This window comes from Pelobates fuscus, chromosome 8 (genome assembly GCF_036172605.1).
Source record: "Pelobates fuscus isolate aPelFus1 chromosome 8, aPelFus1.pri, whole genome shotgun sequence".
Taxonomy (NCBI): domain Eukaryota; kingdom Metazoa; phylum Chordata; class Amphibia; order Anura; family Pelobatidae; genus Pelobates; species Pelobates fuscus.
Window position 1 is genome coordinate 11,778,346 of NC_086324.1, and position 18,253 is coordinate 11,796,598.

The 18,253-nt window shown below is 40.5% G+C and overlaps 1 protein-coding gene across 1 annotated transcript in view; it reads left to right on the forward strand.

The window, feature by feature from the left end:
* The first annotated feature begins 616 nt into the window (after positions 1-616).
* Positions 617-18,253, forward strand: part of XRCC5 (X-ray repair cross complementing 5) — a 35,602-nt gene continuing 17,965 nt past the window's right edge. Inside the window, exons 1-13 of the mRNA XM_063429240.1 lie at positions 617-709; positions 3,964-4,077; positions 4,615-4,798; positions 5,551-5,599; positions 7,829-7,951; positions 8,305-8,496; positions 8,643-8,757; positions 10,285-10,423; positions 11,378-11,490; positions 11,679-11,741; positions 12,860-12,997; positions 13,621-13,711; positions 14,010-14,137. Coding sequence (XP_063285310.1) covers positions 692-709; positions 3,964-4,077; positions 4,615-4,798; positions 5,551-5,599; positions 7,829-7,951; positions 8,305-8,496; positions 8,643-8,757; positions 10,285-10,423; positions 11,378-11,490; positions 11,679-11,741; positions 12,860-12,997; positions 13,621-13,711; positions 14,010-14,137 — 1,467 coding nt within the window. The 5' untranslated portion in view covers positions 617-691. The remainder of the gene's footprint in view (positions 710-3,963; positions 4,078-4,614; positions 4,799-5,550; positions 5,600-7,828; positions 7,952-8,304; positions 8,497-8,642; positions 8,758-10,284; positions 10,424-11,377; positions 11,491-11,678; positions 11,742-12,859; positions 12,998-13,620; positions 13,712-14,009; positions 14,138-18,253) is intronic.

An 18,253-nucleotide genomic window follows, 5' to 3' on the forward strand; every position in this document is an offset into this window, starting at 1 on the left:
AGGTGCCTGGAGTGTCCCTTTAAATGTAAAAAAAATAACTTTTTGAAATCAAGATGTAAGAATTTGAAGACAGTTGTCCTTTACGTGAATAAGCCCTCAGTACTTACGCACACTGTGTAATGTTCACACTCGATCTATCAATTCCTGAATTACTGTGTCCCATTTATCATCGCTTTGTACATTTTTACCATGACTTCCCTCTGACCATAAAAGATATGGGCAAACAGATCACGCTAAGTGTTAAATATCGCGCCATCGTTAATGAATAACCCCCATGTTCTCTACTTCTAATAATCCACTTTCTCTATATAAGAAGCTTACTTTTAGCAGAACCCCAGTCTGCTCTGGGCACCATACCTCCCAAGTGTCCCTATTTAGGAGGGGCAGTCCTTATATAGGGCACAAATCCCTCTGTCTATCTCACCTAATGTCCCTCTTTACCAGGAGCTCCGTACTGAATATGTGGTGCATTTTAGCTCCCCTTATTGTACAGCGCTGCTGAATAAGTTGGCGCTGTTCAAGCAGCAAGGTGCTGCTCAATGTCCATACACCTGTAGTACCCCAAGGTAGCCGCTGGGGGCCGCTGCCCCACTCCTGTCTCTCTCACACCCGGAACTGCAGGCAGTGATCGCTGTGTTCGCGGGGACGGCTTTCATTGATACTCCAGAGCAGAAAATTGGGGGGAAGAAACATGGCGAGGGCAGCCAAGGTAAGCCAGCCTGCCCCCCATAATGCCAGGAGCTGGGGGACTCACATAGCTGGGGCACAGGAGTCTGCAAAGCCAGGAACCCCCCAAAAATCACACCCCAAGGAATGGGGGAGGGATTATAAAGGGACACACCTAGTAATAATAATAATAATACATTATTAATAATATTACATTAATTATCAATAGCCCTCAATGGTTTCACCCTCAGCTCCTGCTCTGTCTGTTTCTATCAAACTAAGTACATACTGTCCAGCTCTGGGGGGAATGTTTCTGCTATTAGTTTTAAATAGAAATGTTAATAACTTGGTTACAGGGACATAATGTATGTAATGTATATTAATATATACACCGTGCACTCACAGTAACTGAATATACAGACCGCAAGTACGTAGAGATTAATAATAATAATATGCACATAGTATCTCTAATACAAACCGCAAGTACGTAGAGATTAATAATAATAATATGCACATAGTATCTCTAATACAAACTGCAAGTACGTAGAGATTAATAATAATAATATGCACATAGTATCTCTAATACAAACCGCAAGTACGTAGAGATTAATAATAATAATATGCACATAGTATCTCTAATACAAACCGCAAGTACGTAGAGATTAATAATAATAATAATATGCACATAGTATCTCTAATACAAACCGCAAGTACGTAGAGATTAATAATAATATGCACATAGTATCTCTAATACAAACCGCAAGTACATAGATAATAATATGTATAGTAACTGGGTAGTAATATTAATGCACATAGTATGTTATACAAACAGCAAGTACAGATAGATATTAATGATACGTATAAACTGGGTAGTAATATCAATGCACATAGTATGTTATACATTTAACAAGTCTAGCCCTGTCTCTGACTCCTCCCTGCCCCAAACAAACCTAGAATGGTTCTTGACCAAGATCTCTTGTTAGGTTGAAACATTGCTGTCCTTTCTGTTTCAATACTCCTCTGAGTTGTCTAATGTAATATTTCACAGAGTTTATTTTTTATTATTATTTTATTTGGTACACAGTAAGTTGATTAGTGTAATTACACTACTTCTAAATCATTTTAAATTACTTTAAAATGTATCCTTAATCCATGATAACTGGATAACAGGAGACACGCTTTACCATATATTGCAACTATTGGACCTGTTAATGATCTCTATTGTGAGTAATAAAGCCTGCATTGGAATAACTCTTATTAGCCTCCTAACTGTTTAAGCTATACGTACATAAAAAAAACAAACTACACAATGTGTAGTTTGCCAAAGATTCACAAATATTTTTTTTTTATATCTTATTTTTCTACCTACCTACACAACTAGTTGCATGAGAGATGCATGCGCTTGATCTCAAATCCTCTTTGTTCTTTATTAGAACTAGTTTGCTCTTATGGAAACCCACAGGCATAACCTGAAGCTGTTCTAATAGGAATTAAACAATATTTTTCCAAATGCCCGGTGTGATTTCCTTTATTCTCGAATTTATTTGTGCAAGAAAATGTGTGAAATAAATAAATGAAACTAGAAGCCGGGTGATATATAGTGTCTTATCCTGAATATGCCTTTCTAGATTACATATTCTGCAAATAAACCACAGCAAAATGTACAGCGTCGGGGAAAGAGAGGCTTTCACCGAAGTAAGAAGGGCCTAACCCAGAAATAGAGATGATAGGGATCTACAAAAGGCCACACCTGATGCCAGTCCTATTACCCTGATGGAGACTTATTGAATCAAGTAATTGGCATAAAATGCCTTATTCTTTCAAAGCACGAAAAAACTATTAAATAATAAATAACTTTATTTCCCTAGCTGGGTATACACATCTAGAACGTAAAAAGAAAACGTTCTGAATAAAAAGTGCAAGAAAAAAAGCCAAATATTAACTGATTAAAATAGGACCTGCTGCTGAAGCTTGTTAGTACAGGGTGTAATGTTCCTGATACAAAGATACTGATCTAGACTGAACATAGATTGAGTATCCTCAGAGGAATATACAATGTGTATTATGAGTCGATAGCATTAGGTAACCCTGGAAGTGCAATTAACAAGTGGCATAAGGGTATGGGTGTCCCTAGATCTATATGCAAACTCGAGGTAACATTGTATATAGCTCTCTGAGATAAGGATATGGGTATAGGTGAGTAACGTCAGAGAATACCCCAGACGTAGTTAGACAGCGGTTGGGAAAATGACAGTGGAGGTAATGAGGAAAAACTTGTTAATCCCCTATGTTCTCCTTGTTGTAGATGGTGATATTATACAGGAGTTAACTGAAAACTCATCTGATAACGTGTAAAAGAATGGGTTTCCGTAGAAAACACATTTGTCCTGCGTATATAGTTCACCATATGAATAAGCCTTAATGATAGGTTTTAAATCAAATGTCCCAGAAGACTCCTATTATCTGAAATAGCTAGGGTTTTGAGTATTGGTGAGATAGAAAATCTCGTTCAGTGGCGCGCCGCTAGGACACCAGATACCCCTGTGGTTATGATGCTCGGCCAGCAAGGATCATAGAGTACTTCCCAGATATATTACTCGTAAGTGTAACAGGGTTAGTTCCCAGAGTATAAGGAGAGTGATCGCTAGACTGAATCCTGCTGGTTATTAATGCATAGAGGTAAGATGTATTGCTTATGAAAAAGCTCTCTAGCACTTGCAAAAACTCTACATGCTAGCTAAGGATATGATTCTAGCTAAACCTGTATCTAAATAACCAAGCTAGATAAAGTACATTTTCAGAGTGGTCCTTAGTTAAAATATCCACGATATGTGGAGTCTACCTCAATTTGGGCAGTGGAGTATCCCTTTAAGTATGCAGGCTGCTGTGAGCAGTGTGTGTCAGAGATAGATTACAGGTAAGTTTGATAGTGATTTGAAAAAATCAGGGGTCCTATATCTAAATGGATACATTGTAGTTATTTTTTTTAATGCATTGGAATATGTTCTTTTTTGACAATTTATTCCCCTTTAATGTCAAAAACGAATGAAAAGGCTTCTTATTTTGAGATACACGTCCAGAAACACATTCTAGAGTTCACCTATCACAAGCATTCCTCTCCCCTCCCCAGACAGCCTTTGCCCTTGGAATAGAGCACACCACTTAAAAAACCAAAAAGAAGATGGATCTAAAATGTTGCCACATTTCTTAGCATGGTCTTTATTTTAATATTCACATTTTGTTGGTGCTTCCCTTTTTTCTAACTAACTCAGTCTTCCTGTGTGTTCTCTCCAACAGAGCGCTTGTGTGCTATGTATGGATGTCGGGTTTGCTATGAGCCATTCCAACCGAGGGGAAGAGTCTCCTTTCGAGCAAGCCAAGAAGATTATGATGTTGTTCTTGCAGAGACAGGTAGGAAAATACATACATGGAAAATAAGAGCCAGCAGCTCTTAAAAGAGCAAATGATTTCATCTATACATTTAGCAAATGTAGAGATTGGTAAGGAAAAAAAAATATTTAAAAATAGGTATCGCTCCGACCTGTCAATCCTTTGTCCCACAATCCATCCTTCAGCTCTCCATGCATACTAACCGCAGCGGCTGCGCTGTTGTTGCTATGGTAACTATCGCTGCTAGCGTTGACTAGGGAGTATAGGAATGGAGTGACCAATGTCACCGTTACGCTGTCAGTGAAGCCAGCATGTCGGCCTCATAGATGAAGGTTGCCCTGCTTGGGATAGTGCCCTCAAGCTAATCAAAATCTACCGCTGGAGGAGCAGAGTGTAAGGTAAGTGTGTGACAGGTTTCCTTTAAATACAGAAAGTATCTCCATTGTTGATCACCATCCAGGTTTACTTTACTCTAAATCTCTGTTCTCATCCTTCTTAGGGACAGTATGAAACAGTTATATGTTGTCCAGGTTAAATAAATGTGTCTTTTATGCTTAGGTTTTTGCAGAGAGTAAAGATGAAACTGCGGTCGTCTTGTTTGGTACAGATGGCACCGATAATGCCCTTGCCACCGAAGATCAGTACCAAAACATTACCGTGCAGAGGCATTTGATGCTTCCAGATTTCGAACTCCTCGAAGACATCCAAAATGTAATTCAGCCAGGTTCTTCCCAGGCAGACTGTATCCTTCTTCTAGTGTTTGCCATTTAGTTTCACAGCATGGCAGAGAAATGTCCATCCTTTACTGAGGACAAAGAGGATTCAATATATTTTATTTGTTCTTTATAATGCCCTCCCTAAAGTACGCTCTCAGCCCAGCAGTGACTCCCCATTTACAAAACTGGCTTAAAAAGAAATGTCTTTTTCAAGCCAAGTTTTATGAATGGACAGTCACTGATTGGCTGAGAGCCTCAGCTGACCACTCTTAGCCAAACAGTGGCCCTGCTGCCCGATTCTGCAAGAGCCTTCCGGTTTAAAGAGTTTGAGAAAACAGAAGGACAGCGAGGCAGGGATATTTGGCGCTGCAACATAGACTTTGGGGTTAAACCATTCGAGAACGGGACCTACTGGCACCATAACAAATTAATTTTGATGAAGTTGTTATGGTGCTCAGAGTGTTCCATTAACCACCCACACGTATCCTCTATCCCATAGTTTGGACTATAACATATTAATTGTTTCTTGGTTTTATCTGTAAGCTGTTTCAAGACTTAGTTTCTTGTTTTCTCGATAGAAAGAATCCACAAATTCAAATGTTTTATACATTAAGCATGGTTTCAAATAAGTGGATATATATTGAGACATTATATGATAAGCATAACACTGCATACATATGTATAAAATACTTGTCAGAGTCCCTTTTGGCAAACTTGCCGTGTAGTATGAATGGTTTATTGATATGTATCAGACGTGTCTATTCCTTAACAATCAAAGTCTTGGACGCACTAGTTGTGTGTATGGACATCCTTCAGAAAGAGACTTTGTAAGTACTAAAGATGTGAATGTTTGTAATTTCATGGACCATTTTTTTTCTTTTTCCTTTTGAGAATTTTGATTAGTATTTTTTTGTTACAAATTGTTCACAGTCATGGAACTTATCACAAATGACTTTAAGCATTTATCACACCAGTAAAGCCCAGCAGCCTTTACTCAAATGTGGGAATGTCTCTGATTTCCCTATTTGCCGCAGAAGAGTTAAATTACAATCGTAACAACATCCAGTTTGTAAAATGATAAACACAGAGATAGTTAAAAGGAAAACAACAAAGTGTGGGTTAAAGAAAATGTATGGGGGAAAGGGTCCAGTGGTAAGTGATTTTTTTCTCCTCCTTTAATGTGACTATTCTTTTCATGAACTGGTCCCTGGTTTCATAGGTGAGACATAACCTGTCAATTAAAGCAAGTTTATCAAGTCTGATGCTGTCTACACAGTTTCCACCGGTAATATGTGACTTGGATTCTTAGATTTTCATACGAATGTGTCCCACAGTGCCCGGTGCAAGGTGTTTTTATTGAAATTCGGTTTGGTTATATTTATATGCCCAATTAAGCCAAATCTGGCTATGTAACTCTTATCTAGTTGGAATAGCGGTGGCTTCCATGCCCTCGCAACTAAATTACATTCTGTTATTAGAACCTGGCAAATCAATTTTGCAGACACTTTGGTCATGTTGAGCGGCAACATAGAAAACAAACATTTCTGGTGAGGGATCATAAGGACTCCCCAGTAAAGAGGTCAAAAATTGTGCTACCATGCACCAGTACAGCTGAAGAACGGGACAAGTCCACCAAACATGATACAGTGTACCAACCTCCAAGTTACATCTCCAACACTTAATTGGGCATGTTGGTACAATGTGTGAGAGCTACCACCTATACAGTTTTTTACTCTGTAAACACAAGAGAGCCTTGTGGCTATTATGTACTTTGATCCATTGCTCCGGCTTAAAAACTTGTGGACATACCATTTTAAAGTAAAAGAAATATATGTGGTCATGTGATAGGCTTGTTTTGAGTCGCCCAATCAACACAATAGTTGACCGACCCCTCCTTATATGTCACCTGTTATTATATTAAGCTCCTGCTTATTCCTGACATGTTCTTATATCTAGCCTTGGTTGTACCCCACATGTTATATCTACCCTTGCTTGAGCCTTGCGTGCTCTAATATCTAGACTGGACTTACACCCAATATGTTATATATAGCGCCTGTGTCTAACCTTGTGTGCCACTTTCACTAAACTTTTACTCCTCACCATTTCTATATTAGAACTTATTTACTGAACTGTGAATTGAACTGAAAAACAAATTGCCCATTTTAGGCAAATTAAGTCAGGAAAGTCGTTCAGCTTAAAGTCACCGCTTGGCTTCTTTAGTCTGAATTTTGGAATCCTGTTATCAGTTCATTAGAATTTTCTATTAGTGAATGCAATCTCTGTCAAGTTGGTCGAGAGGTTGTTGTAAATGTCAGTATTTGCAACATTTGTAAAACAAGGGTTTCTTGTACCATAACCAATACAATGAGCACAAATTGCCATGGCCCTTTACGTTTCCTTTAACTTGCAGTTTACGGTTATCAGTAACTCCTTGTAGAATTCTTTATTTGTAATGACCTGATATGTACTACAGTTCTGTATAATGACCCTTGATAAAGGCAGCCAGTTGGTGCCGAAACGTTGGGGGGGTTTGGTGACTCGTGTTTCTGTCTGAGGCTTGTAAGGATTTTTGTGGTAATTTATTACTATTATTTTATTGTATCTGCCTTTACTTCTGTTACTTTGTTTATATTCATTTTTTCTTATATGTTTTCATGCTGGTACTTTTTTGTACATAATAAAATGTAAATATTTTTTTGAGATTGTTATGGTGTGCATTCTATATTCTATATACATTTGAATATTTAAAGCACTTGAGGGAGTGCTTATATGGTTTGCACCTGGCTGTTCCAATATTGTTTTGTCTCTCCATGTGCTGTTGTTTTGAGAACAAATAAGTAATGTCAATGAACTCTCTCAAGTAAAGGGTGTGGAGCAAGGTTGTAATTCTACCAATACTATAATAGATTAGATCCAGACAATTTTAGTTGGTTTATTGAAGCTCAGTATTTTACGTTCTCCCCAGTACGGTCATCATTTAGCATGTTGCTCCCATTGGTTAAATCATACAGATATTAATAACTTAAAAGTTAATCATTTTTTGTATATTCATCAAGGGGGAAGAAATATGAGAAGCTTCACATTGCCGTTTTCACGGACCTCAGCAGTCCCTTCAGCCCGGACGAAGTGGAGATTATTGTGGCTAACCTCAAAAAAGCTGGGATAACCCTTCAGTTTTTGTGAGTTTCAATAATCACTTTACTGGCACTAACTTGTGTACACCAGTGTAAAAGCTATGCCCATGTACCCCTACTCAAATGGCACTTTAATTCAAGCAAATTTAATTTCAAAAACATGCTGGACAGCGGGAGCAGCAGCCAGTCGTGTTTGTAAAAGTAAGATTTTCAGTAACACAGGAAGTTAATAGATTAGTGCAGCGCTCTCAGCCTTGCTGCCCAGAGCTGTGTTTGCTGGTTAAAGTGCTTTCAGTATGTCTACATTAAATCAATTAACAGTTAAAGTACTCGCATTACGTTGATTATAATAAACATTCTACATCTCAGCAGCTGGTTCTCTCTCTCTTTCTTTGCAGCCTGCCCTTCCCTCTAGATGTGGAAAATGGTGACCGTGGTGAAGGGAGCAGAGGGGATGCTGACAATGCCCGTAGGCCACAAGGTCCTGGCAAAGGATTGTCTGATGAACAGAAAGAAGGCATTGAGATGGTGCAGAAGATCATGTCCTCTTTGGAAGGTGAAGATGGGCTGGATGAAGTGTATACCTTCAGGTAAAATCTTGTACACAAGTTGTTAATCTTTTCTTCATTTTTCCTGGACCTGATCTATGGACACAATTATGATGATGAATCAATGAACATTAATGGCTCATCAATTTTAACTTTTCTTATTCATCCTGTTTTTCCCCTTGATATAGTGACAGCCTGGAACAACTGTCCATCTTCAAGAAGATTGAACGACGGCCGATGGCTTGGCCTTGCCAGCTCACCATAGGCTCTAATCTTTCTATACGAATTGTGGGATACAAATCGGTACTTAGAATTTGTAATTCTCCAAATCTCTGTATGGTTTTCTGATAACCCAAGCTGTTCACGTTTAGTCTCATTTGAATTAAGGAATCATGACTACGTGATTTTCAAGCTGGCTTGCCAAGTGTTGTTTTTATCATTTTAAGAATTGACAACTAGATTGATTGATAGATAGATAACTGTATGGAATGATTTGTGGTGATATTGTGATATTGTTTACTTATATCATATTGATGCAGCCAGAGTTCCATTCAGGAACAGCCACTGGCTCAAGATATTGCTGTCATTCATCCTTTCTTTATTTTTTTTTTCTGTTGATTAGGCTTAGAAAGGAGGAAATGCAGAGCTGTATTTACCACACGGCAAACAAGGTATTTGCGTAGGGCAGCACTTTCAGGGGGGCAGCAAAAAACGATGCCCCAAGCGCCCAGGCAAATGACTTGTTAGTCTCGTGTTCTGGGGGGCCCAAGAGCTGGGTGGCTGGCCACCTCAAGGTCCCCCCGAGATGTTAAACTACTAATATCCTAGCCGGGTGGCGAGGGAGCGCTGTCCTCACCTCTTCTTCCTCCCTCGCACACCCTTCTGTGATTCTGGGAGCCGGAATATAACATCACTCTGGCCCCAGCATCACTAAGTGGTGCGCGAGTGAGCTGAGCTAGAAGAGCTCAGTTCCCTCACCACCTCTATTGAGCGACCGTAAAGCCAGCCCAGCCAGCACGGAGCCCACCCAGCCAGCCCAGCAACAGTCAGGCACAGAATCCACTCCAGTTCTCCCAAAGGTAGGGAGGCTGGGTGGTTTTAAATGAAAATATATATATAAAATAATAATTGGTGAGTATATGAGAAAATGTGTCTGTGTTTGTCAGTGTCTATCTGTGTGTGTGTGTGTGTGTAGGAGTGAGTGAGTGAATGTGTGTGTGTCTGTCAGAGAGTGCCAAATCAGTGAGGATGTGTGTGTATGTCAGTGTATGTGTATATGAAAGTGTGTGTTGGTTAAGCAGTATGTGTGCCAATGACTGTATGGGTATGCCAATTGCTGTGTATTTGTCAGTGAGTGTATGTCAGTGCATGTATCAATAAGGGGCTGGGGTGAGTCAGTCAAAAAAGTGGCTTGACACGCATTGGTCGGGCAAATTTAGATCAAGGGGTGCCCAAATTTAGTTGTGCCTAGGGCAGCACAAATCCAAAACGGTATAGCAGATGTTTATTTATACTGTTAAAGCTCTTTTGGTCAGTGCTTGCTTATATAAATCATGTTCCATGTCAATGATGAAACCTTCATCTCCAATAAACATTTGTTTTATTCTAACTACTGATGGACTTGATCTCGAAGAGATTTAGTTAAGCTAAGTTTTTTTTATTCTCCATATTAAAATACGCGTGGAGTCCTTAAAATGCTGCACCCCTCTGCCTTCCTTGCGATATGCATTATTGCTGTGTTTTATAAAGTCTGTGTTAATCCATAACAAGGATGCACTACTAGCTGAAACTATACATCATTTTCATTCATAATGCTTCTGTTATTTGTAGATCACAGAAGAGAAGGTGAAAAAGTCCTGGGCTGTCGTTGATGCCAAAACTCTCAATAAAGAGGATGTTCAGAAGGAAACTGTGTTCTGTCTGGATAATGATGAGGAGACAGAAATCCAGAAAGATGACACCATTCAAGGTATTTTGTCTTTTGTCTCGTCTTAGGGCAGCGGGCAGCCATTTTGTATCTTTCCAAATAGCGCTTTGGATTGACATCAGGTGATTTTATGTAAATACAAATTATAATAATATTGGGACCTGCCGAGTGGTTCCCCTCTCCCCAGGGAGTGGTGTTCCTAGAGACATTGTTCATTTATGACAAGTTAAGGTATACAAAGAGCAGATTGATAAAACACTATTTTCCTATGAACAATAAAGTATTTTTGGCTCTTTATAAAATTAATAAGAGATTTATTCATTTTAACTGCAAATTATTGGAAATTTTCAATTTTACACCAAAATAACCAAAGTGGAAAAATGTGCTGTTTTTTCTACTTTGGCTATTTTGGCCTTAAATTGAAAATGTACTTTGCAGTCGTAAAAATTCCACTTGAATGACGAACCTTGTAAATTAGTTTTTAGAAATCTGAACATTTTCTATGGATCTCGGTTGAATCACGTTTTTGTTTGTTTTGTTTCTGCTTTCTCTCTGGTTATTTAATTGTGTGGGCAACAGACTAAGTTTTATATTACTGGCAGCAGGTTGTCATTTATTTTACTGGGAGCAATCCTACTTTATTTTCCTTAGAGCTGATTATGTTTTATTTACAGCAGAATCCGTTTTCTTTTATTGGTGGTATTTTCAGTATTCCTAGATGTTTCACATACACCGTACACCAGTCTTGAGCAGACACTTGCTTTTATTACCTGCAGTTAGGGGATTTAGATGTTGTCTATATTAACACACTATAGACTGTACAACTGTTGGTCTACCGTCTCCCAGTGAAACTCAGTAATGTAAATGGTTTCTATTTCAGAAAGCACCCTTTACCTGCCAGTTAATCCATGTGCAGAGAACAGCTGTTGGTCACTTTAAATAAGCTATATCATATTATTATATAATAACATATTATTTCTTGATTTGCTCCTACAGGGTTTCGTTATGGAAGTGACATTGTTCCTTTCTCAAAAGTGGATCAAGAACAGATGAAATATAAGACAGAAGCGAAATGTTTTGCTGTTTTGGGCTTCACTAGATCGTCACAGGTAATGTTTTTTGTAAGAAAAAAAATAATAAAAAAATATTTTGCTGTAAAAAGCAGATAGTAAGCTGTTCTACACAGTTACAAATTGCATTACATCAAGCTGAAGGATTTCCTGTGCCTGATACAGGAAATTGAAAATGCCATAAGGGTAGATTTCGAAGCCAATCATATATTTTTATTTCTTCATAGATTGACAGAACTCAGTTTATGGGAAATCAAGTTGTCAAAATCTTTCCTCCAAAGGATGATGAGGTGAGCTACAGAAAAACCAATAAATGCATATTTTACCTGGAAGACCAGATTCTGAGTGTGACATGTTACCGTCGCCTTTCCTCCAGGTTCAGCATTAGACCTAGCTTCACAAAATTAATTTGGTCATTTTCAGACTCCATTGTAGGCAATTCCTATATTTTCTCATCTTCCTCTGTCTGTCAGGCTGCTGACAGCGGGCTCGTTAATGGATGGATCAGTCTTGCAATTAATTGGCTATCTGTCATTCATTAAACTATGCGTTTTCCTTGTCTGAGCAGCAGGAAGGTTCACAGAACTCTCATTGTGTTCTTCACTATCTTAAAGGGTTAATTCAAGCATCATAACCACTATAGCCCGCTATTTCCCAGTGATGGGGCAAAGCATTTTGCAATTATTTGGGTTTCCATGTGGCGAAGACGGTACTCTAGGGCAGTGTTTCCCAACCCAGTCCTCAAGGCACACCTACCAGTCCAGGATTTAAGGATTACCCAGTTTTGTCTAAGGTGTTTTTTCTTTTGTTTCTAAAAACACCTTAGACAAAACTGGGTAATCCTTAAATCCTGGACTGGTAGGTGTGCCTTGAGGACTGGGTTGGGATACACTGCTCTAGGGACAGTGAAGTACGTCCAGCTTCTGCGGACCTGCAGGAGCTGGATGCCAATCCCATAGCCATTCATTTTCTGAGAGCATTAGCTGATTGCTATCAGCCAATAAATGCAACTCCATGCAGAGGAATATGCACAGAATCAACATTAGCCAGCTATTGTCTCTGTTTGGCTAATAACACCCCAGTGGCACTACCGGAGGTAAAATTAGACTTCCAGCAGTTAAACTCTGTATGTGCATCAACAAATGAAAATTTGCACCGACTTCAGGCACCATGAGCACTTCAAATCATTGAATTGATGATGGTGCTTGATAGAACCATTTAATATTTGCTGCATCTGCAACACGTTCATCTTAAAATCTATTAACAGCCCTTTTCACGGACACTGTATCATTATATCTGCAGCAGATATGCTTTATTTTTACATATTATTTCCCGAATCTCTATATAGCAAGCTGTCCACTTTCAATCTGCAATGCCAATACACATCTAATAGTAATCTTTTAATCAGGCTGCTACCGTGGCTCTCTCTGCCCTGATTCACGCCCTGGATGAGACTGACATGGTGGCCATTGTGCGTTACGCTTACGATCGAAGATCGAATCCCCAAGTTGGTGTGGCTTTTCCTCATGTTAAAGACAAATACGAGGTACGGTTTCACAATATATTCTTTGTATTCAGTTTGCAGTTAGTCTGCGTTTTTTTATTTTATTTTCCTTTTACTAATGTGAGAACAAACACTATTAATTGCTAAAGCCTATAAATTCAAAAGATATCTGACCTATGTACATTCGGCTGAAAAGTAGGGGTTTAAATAATAACCACCAATAAAAAAAAAAAAAACACAATAATAACCACCAATAACCACCGAAGTGCATTATACTGAGCATGTATACATCATCTGAATTGCTCAGATTGCATTAATCATAGTATAACTACACGTCAACTTTCCAGCTTGTCATGTCTAAGCTATAGAATTGTAGCTATAAACATGTACAGTAAATACGGTGCCCACTGCTTTGCTCAAAAAAGGGCAAATTGTGAGTGCCGCCACTACGTCTCATTCATTATTTACATAGTTATCTGCAGTGATTATGGTGTCTTAGTATTTGTGCTTATAGATAAGGATATAATCCTGCTCCAGACTTAGACCTTAATGTTGCATTATGACCATCGTTCTGGCATATAAAGTTAAACGAGCGAATAAATATCTAATTTTACTTTTTGTAGTGACGCATGTCCTAATCGGTATATTCTCTCTTCCCTTCTTAGTGCTTAGTGTATGTTCAGCTCCCATATGCAGAGGATCTCCGACAGTACTTATTCGCCTCTCTCAAAAACAACAAGAAGTTTACTCCAACAGGTAGAGCTACAACCCCTGACCTGTAAATTGTTCATTACAATTGATTTCCTTTCCTTTATGTCTCTCAGTAAAACACACTTTATATGCCAATTATGTTCACCGAGCCCCGTTTTAAGAATGTTCAGAAAGTCATTATTTCTGTTAATCTGTATCTTACACATTATTATTCACTTTGGTGTAAAAGAAAACTGCTCTTTCCACGCTCTGCAAAAAGCATATTGTGTTGACATTCCCCCAAATTGATCCTCATTCTCTCTGTACCCCAACTCATGCTGGTATCTCCTCTTCCTGCCCTCAGATACCCAGCTGTCTGCTGTAGATAACCTCATTGACAGTATGTGTTTGGTGCATGAAGATGAAGATGGTATCGAGGACTTATTCAAGCCGAGCAAGATTCCTAACCCCCAGTTCCAACGCTTGTTTCAAGTGAGTATTTTCATTCTGAATGTTTTCTTGAAAAAAGAGTGCACTGAACTACAAAGTAGTATCTGAAGGAGTTTACTCATGTCAGGATGGAAGGCCCTTAAGCACCAATTAGGAACCTCTCAATCTGCACTATTGGAAGTAGGGGGGTTCTCCTCCCATAAATTCCTGATGAGCAAAGTTTCATGGGATATGTAGTTTATCCACCAGCCGCAGTTCCTTCTCATCAACTACAATAAGGGAAACAACTGAATAGCAGTCGCTATCAGCCCATTTACAGCCCAGATCGACCGCAGCCACTGGCTGTATGTGTGCTGCCATGGCTCAAACTCCAGCCAGACTTGGCTGCGTGTGCATTGGTCACACGTCAAGGATCCTGGAGCCCGTCTTATAGCTGGCAATAACTTGTGGTGAGAGCCAACTCTCTGCAAAATAACATCTACAGCTAAAGAGTGCTCGAAGTAATCCTTAATTCCTCCCAATTTTTTTGTGTCATGCCCCCATTTAATACATCATTTTATTTCCCCTTTCCAATCGTATTCCTTCTTCTTAAACCTTCTCCCAATTTTTCCTTTTATACACCTTCCATACAATTCTGACCTCTCGATGCATTAGGCATCATTTAATTCCCCATCTTTAATATTCTTTAATATCCACCCTTCCTTCTTTGTCCCTTATCTCCTTCCCTCGCGCTTTCTAGTCTTCACTAATTTTTCCAAGCTAGGTCTGCCAGGGAAATCCTGAATTCTGTTTTTATGTTTCTGTCACATTTGTTTCTGATCTCAATACAGAAATATGAACCCAAAGCTTCATGATTAATTAATTTCCTACATTTCCTCCGTGGGTGTCACAGCCTATTGGCAGCGTTTGCACACCCTTGGCAACAAGCAATATTTTCTAATTGCTTGGCTATAAATATTGTCCAGGTATCTCTTTTCCAGAAATGCGCCAAGCTTCAGACATGAAAGCAGTGAATGGATTTACGTAATCATTTCATTGCTGTCTTTACAAAAATTGTTCAGCAGCTAATCTAGCGATAAGCGCTCAGACTTACAAGAATGGAACTGACCCCAATTTAAAACCTTCAGACATTGTGTGATCGATCATCGGCCTGGCTGCTGTTATCAAAGTATCAATCAATATGTGTTCCGAACATTATGACAATAAACACTTTTCTTCAACCTGCTCTTGAATTTATTGATATTCTAAAAATTGTTCAGTTGTTACCGTGGCAACCTGTGATGACAGAGCTTTTCCAAAACGTCTCTTACTCTTGAGTGTCTTCTTGGTGGAGGTGCAGCATTGCCATGGGATGCAAGTAAAATATGCGATTGTGGGCACGTGTATTGCAGACTCTAATTACCTTGTGTTGCTGCATCACAGTTTTAGCAGTTTCATGTGGAAAATGAATAACATTTGTTGCTCTGTGTTTGTTTGCTGACATATGTTTAATACAATTCAGTAAAATGATAAACAGTTGATATCAGTCTCTGTGTATTTAGCTTCACGTTTATCTGTTAAAAGAAACGGTGTGCTTCATGTGAGTGTATTCATTACCTAAGCTTAACTACCAGGATGTAACAGGACTGCTGTCTGATTGGAAACCAGGAGGTTGTAACAAAGTTATTGTATAAAAGTGTCAATCGCTATTGAAATCTGTATTTTTTTCCCCTTTAAATTATGAAAAATAGAACACATAAAGCATTATAGCAGTGCTTTGCAGTGGTCTGGAGTGTCCTTTAATGGGCAGCGTATGCAAACATTCCCTGCTCCATAACCACCACAATGACCTGTAATAGTGCTTAACCCCTTTGTCACATGTGTCCTTAAGGGCTTAAAGGGACACTCCAGGCACCCAGACCACTTCTGCCCACTGGAGTGGTCTGGGTGCAAACTCCCACTACTCTTAACCCTGCAAGTGTAAATTTTTGTCAATCTTTGTTTTTATTGAGGCAAAAGTTGGATCGTTACAGAAAGTAAAACAAGGGGTTAATGCATGAAAAATACAAGTTATGCACAATTGGTTTATACAAAGATTGCATGTACTCCCGAGAGTAACGGCCTCTTTTTTTTTCTTGTTAATTAAGAGTCTCAACAATAGTGTTATATAGGCTAAACAAGCTTAGGCTGGCGAAACAACACATGAGTGATCATTAGTTTAGATCTCAATTATATAATATGTATTAGAAACAGGCTGGATCATATAATGCAGTATAATATCGACTTCAAGTGTATCATTAAGCTGCAAACAAGCTAGATCTATTCGTCGGTCTGGTATTAACATGAGATAAACAGGCTTACATAGCTAGGCACCTACACAGGTTAGTGCGGTGCGGTAAATATATAGTAGCGACACGTGCAGGGTTCAGAGGCAAACTTCCGAGGGGAGCCAAACACCCATCACCGAACACATAAAAATTCAACATATATCTTAACGGATACCTACAGAAGTATCTAGCTTGAGTGTGGGAGGAGACATACGTTAAGTCGCCGAGGTAAAAGACAGTGTGCATGGTAACTGCTTGGATTAACAATGTCCCGACTATTACTACATGTTGTCCAGTGGGATATGCCTGCTGTGCTCCGGTGTGTATAGGCTCTGCTCGCTGAACCACGAATCGAGTGTGGCCAGGCAGTCAGGCAGTCCAAAGCAGCCCACAGACTTGTATCCGTAGGCGGTATCAAGGTTGTGTGGCCCAAGACATGGGTAAGCTTTTGGGAAGTCCATTGGTGGTGGTCGGTGTGTCTGGTTATATTTTCATTGCTCGTTCACATCTCCCGCCGGGTGTGCCGTAATGGCTCAGCTGCTTGGTCTTAGGAATTCCCGGCGTTGTGGCAGTGCCAGCACCATGGGTCACCAGCCTGAGGCCTGAGGCCTTCGCAGGCGCTCGTGCCCTTGCGCCATTGATCCCATCCACAGGATCGTGGGCCCCGGGTTCCGCCGGATTGCGGTCTGTCCCCAGGGAATATGGCAGGCTGTAGAGGGGGGGTCCTCTTGGTGAGCGCCCAGCCCAGAAGAAGGGTGTGTGGTCCCACGGGTAGCTCCGTCTACGGGAGTAGAGTGGTGTGTTTCGGTGTGTTACCAGATTGAGGTATTGCTGTATGGTATGGGTCACCACATGTTTGCAGCCTTGTATTCCACGCCAGGTCCTGCCTGCAGTCTGCCTCGGGGTCTGCGGTCTGTCCCCGTACACGTGGCCGCCGCCATCTTGACTGCGGGTCTCAGGCCTTCTTGATGGTCGAGTAGTGCCTCCGGGTGTAGTCGTGAGGCTTGGACCGGGATCACCCCCCCGGTCCGGTGAGGGGGGAACTGGACCGGGCCAGCCGATGTGCCATGCGCATGTTCGGCTCCGTCGGGCAGGATAGCGAGGTGGCGGCCGTCCACCTCACTCACCGCCAGGTCGGGTCCCGCTTGGTGCTGCAGGGATCCCGCCTCCGGGGGACTGGAACTCCAGGAGCGAGCCTCTCCCCGGCTCCGGTAGCCCGCATACGTTGCGGGTCAGGGTTGTTGGTCGCTGGGTGCCTTGTAAATCGCGGGTTATAGCGTACATGGAGCTTATTCTGCAGGAGCTGTTCTTCCCTGCGACCGCTCGGCTCGGCGGCCCGGCCCCGCCCCCCTGCAAGTGTAAATTTTGCAGTTTTCATAAACTGCATTATTTACATTGCAGGGTTAACTCCTCCTCTAGTGGCTGTCTAGTAGACAGCCACTAGAGGGCACTTCCTGGTTTATAGCATAGATTCTGTGCTATAGCGTTACTAGACATCCTCACGCTGTGTGAGGACCTCCAGCGCTGCTGAAATCCCCATAGGAAAGCAGGATTGTTTTCCTGGCACTGGAGTGTCCTTTTAATGTCACTTTAAAGGGATCTTATAGTTCCAGGAAAACAAACAAAACCGTTTTCCTGGCACTATAGGGTTAATAGGTCCTCCCTGCTTGCTGGGCTGAAGGGGTTAAAACCCCATTTAGCCACTCACCTGAATCCAGCGCTGTCAGGCTCCGCCGACGTCAGCCGGCGGGTTAGACCTAATCGCATGTGCGGCAATGGCCGCGTGCACGCATTAGACCTTTCTATATAGGAAAGCATTATTCAATGCTTTCCTATACGGAAAATCTGACGC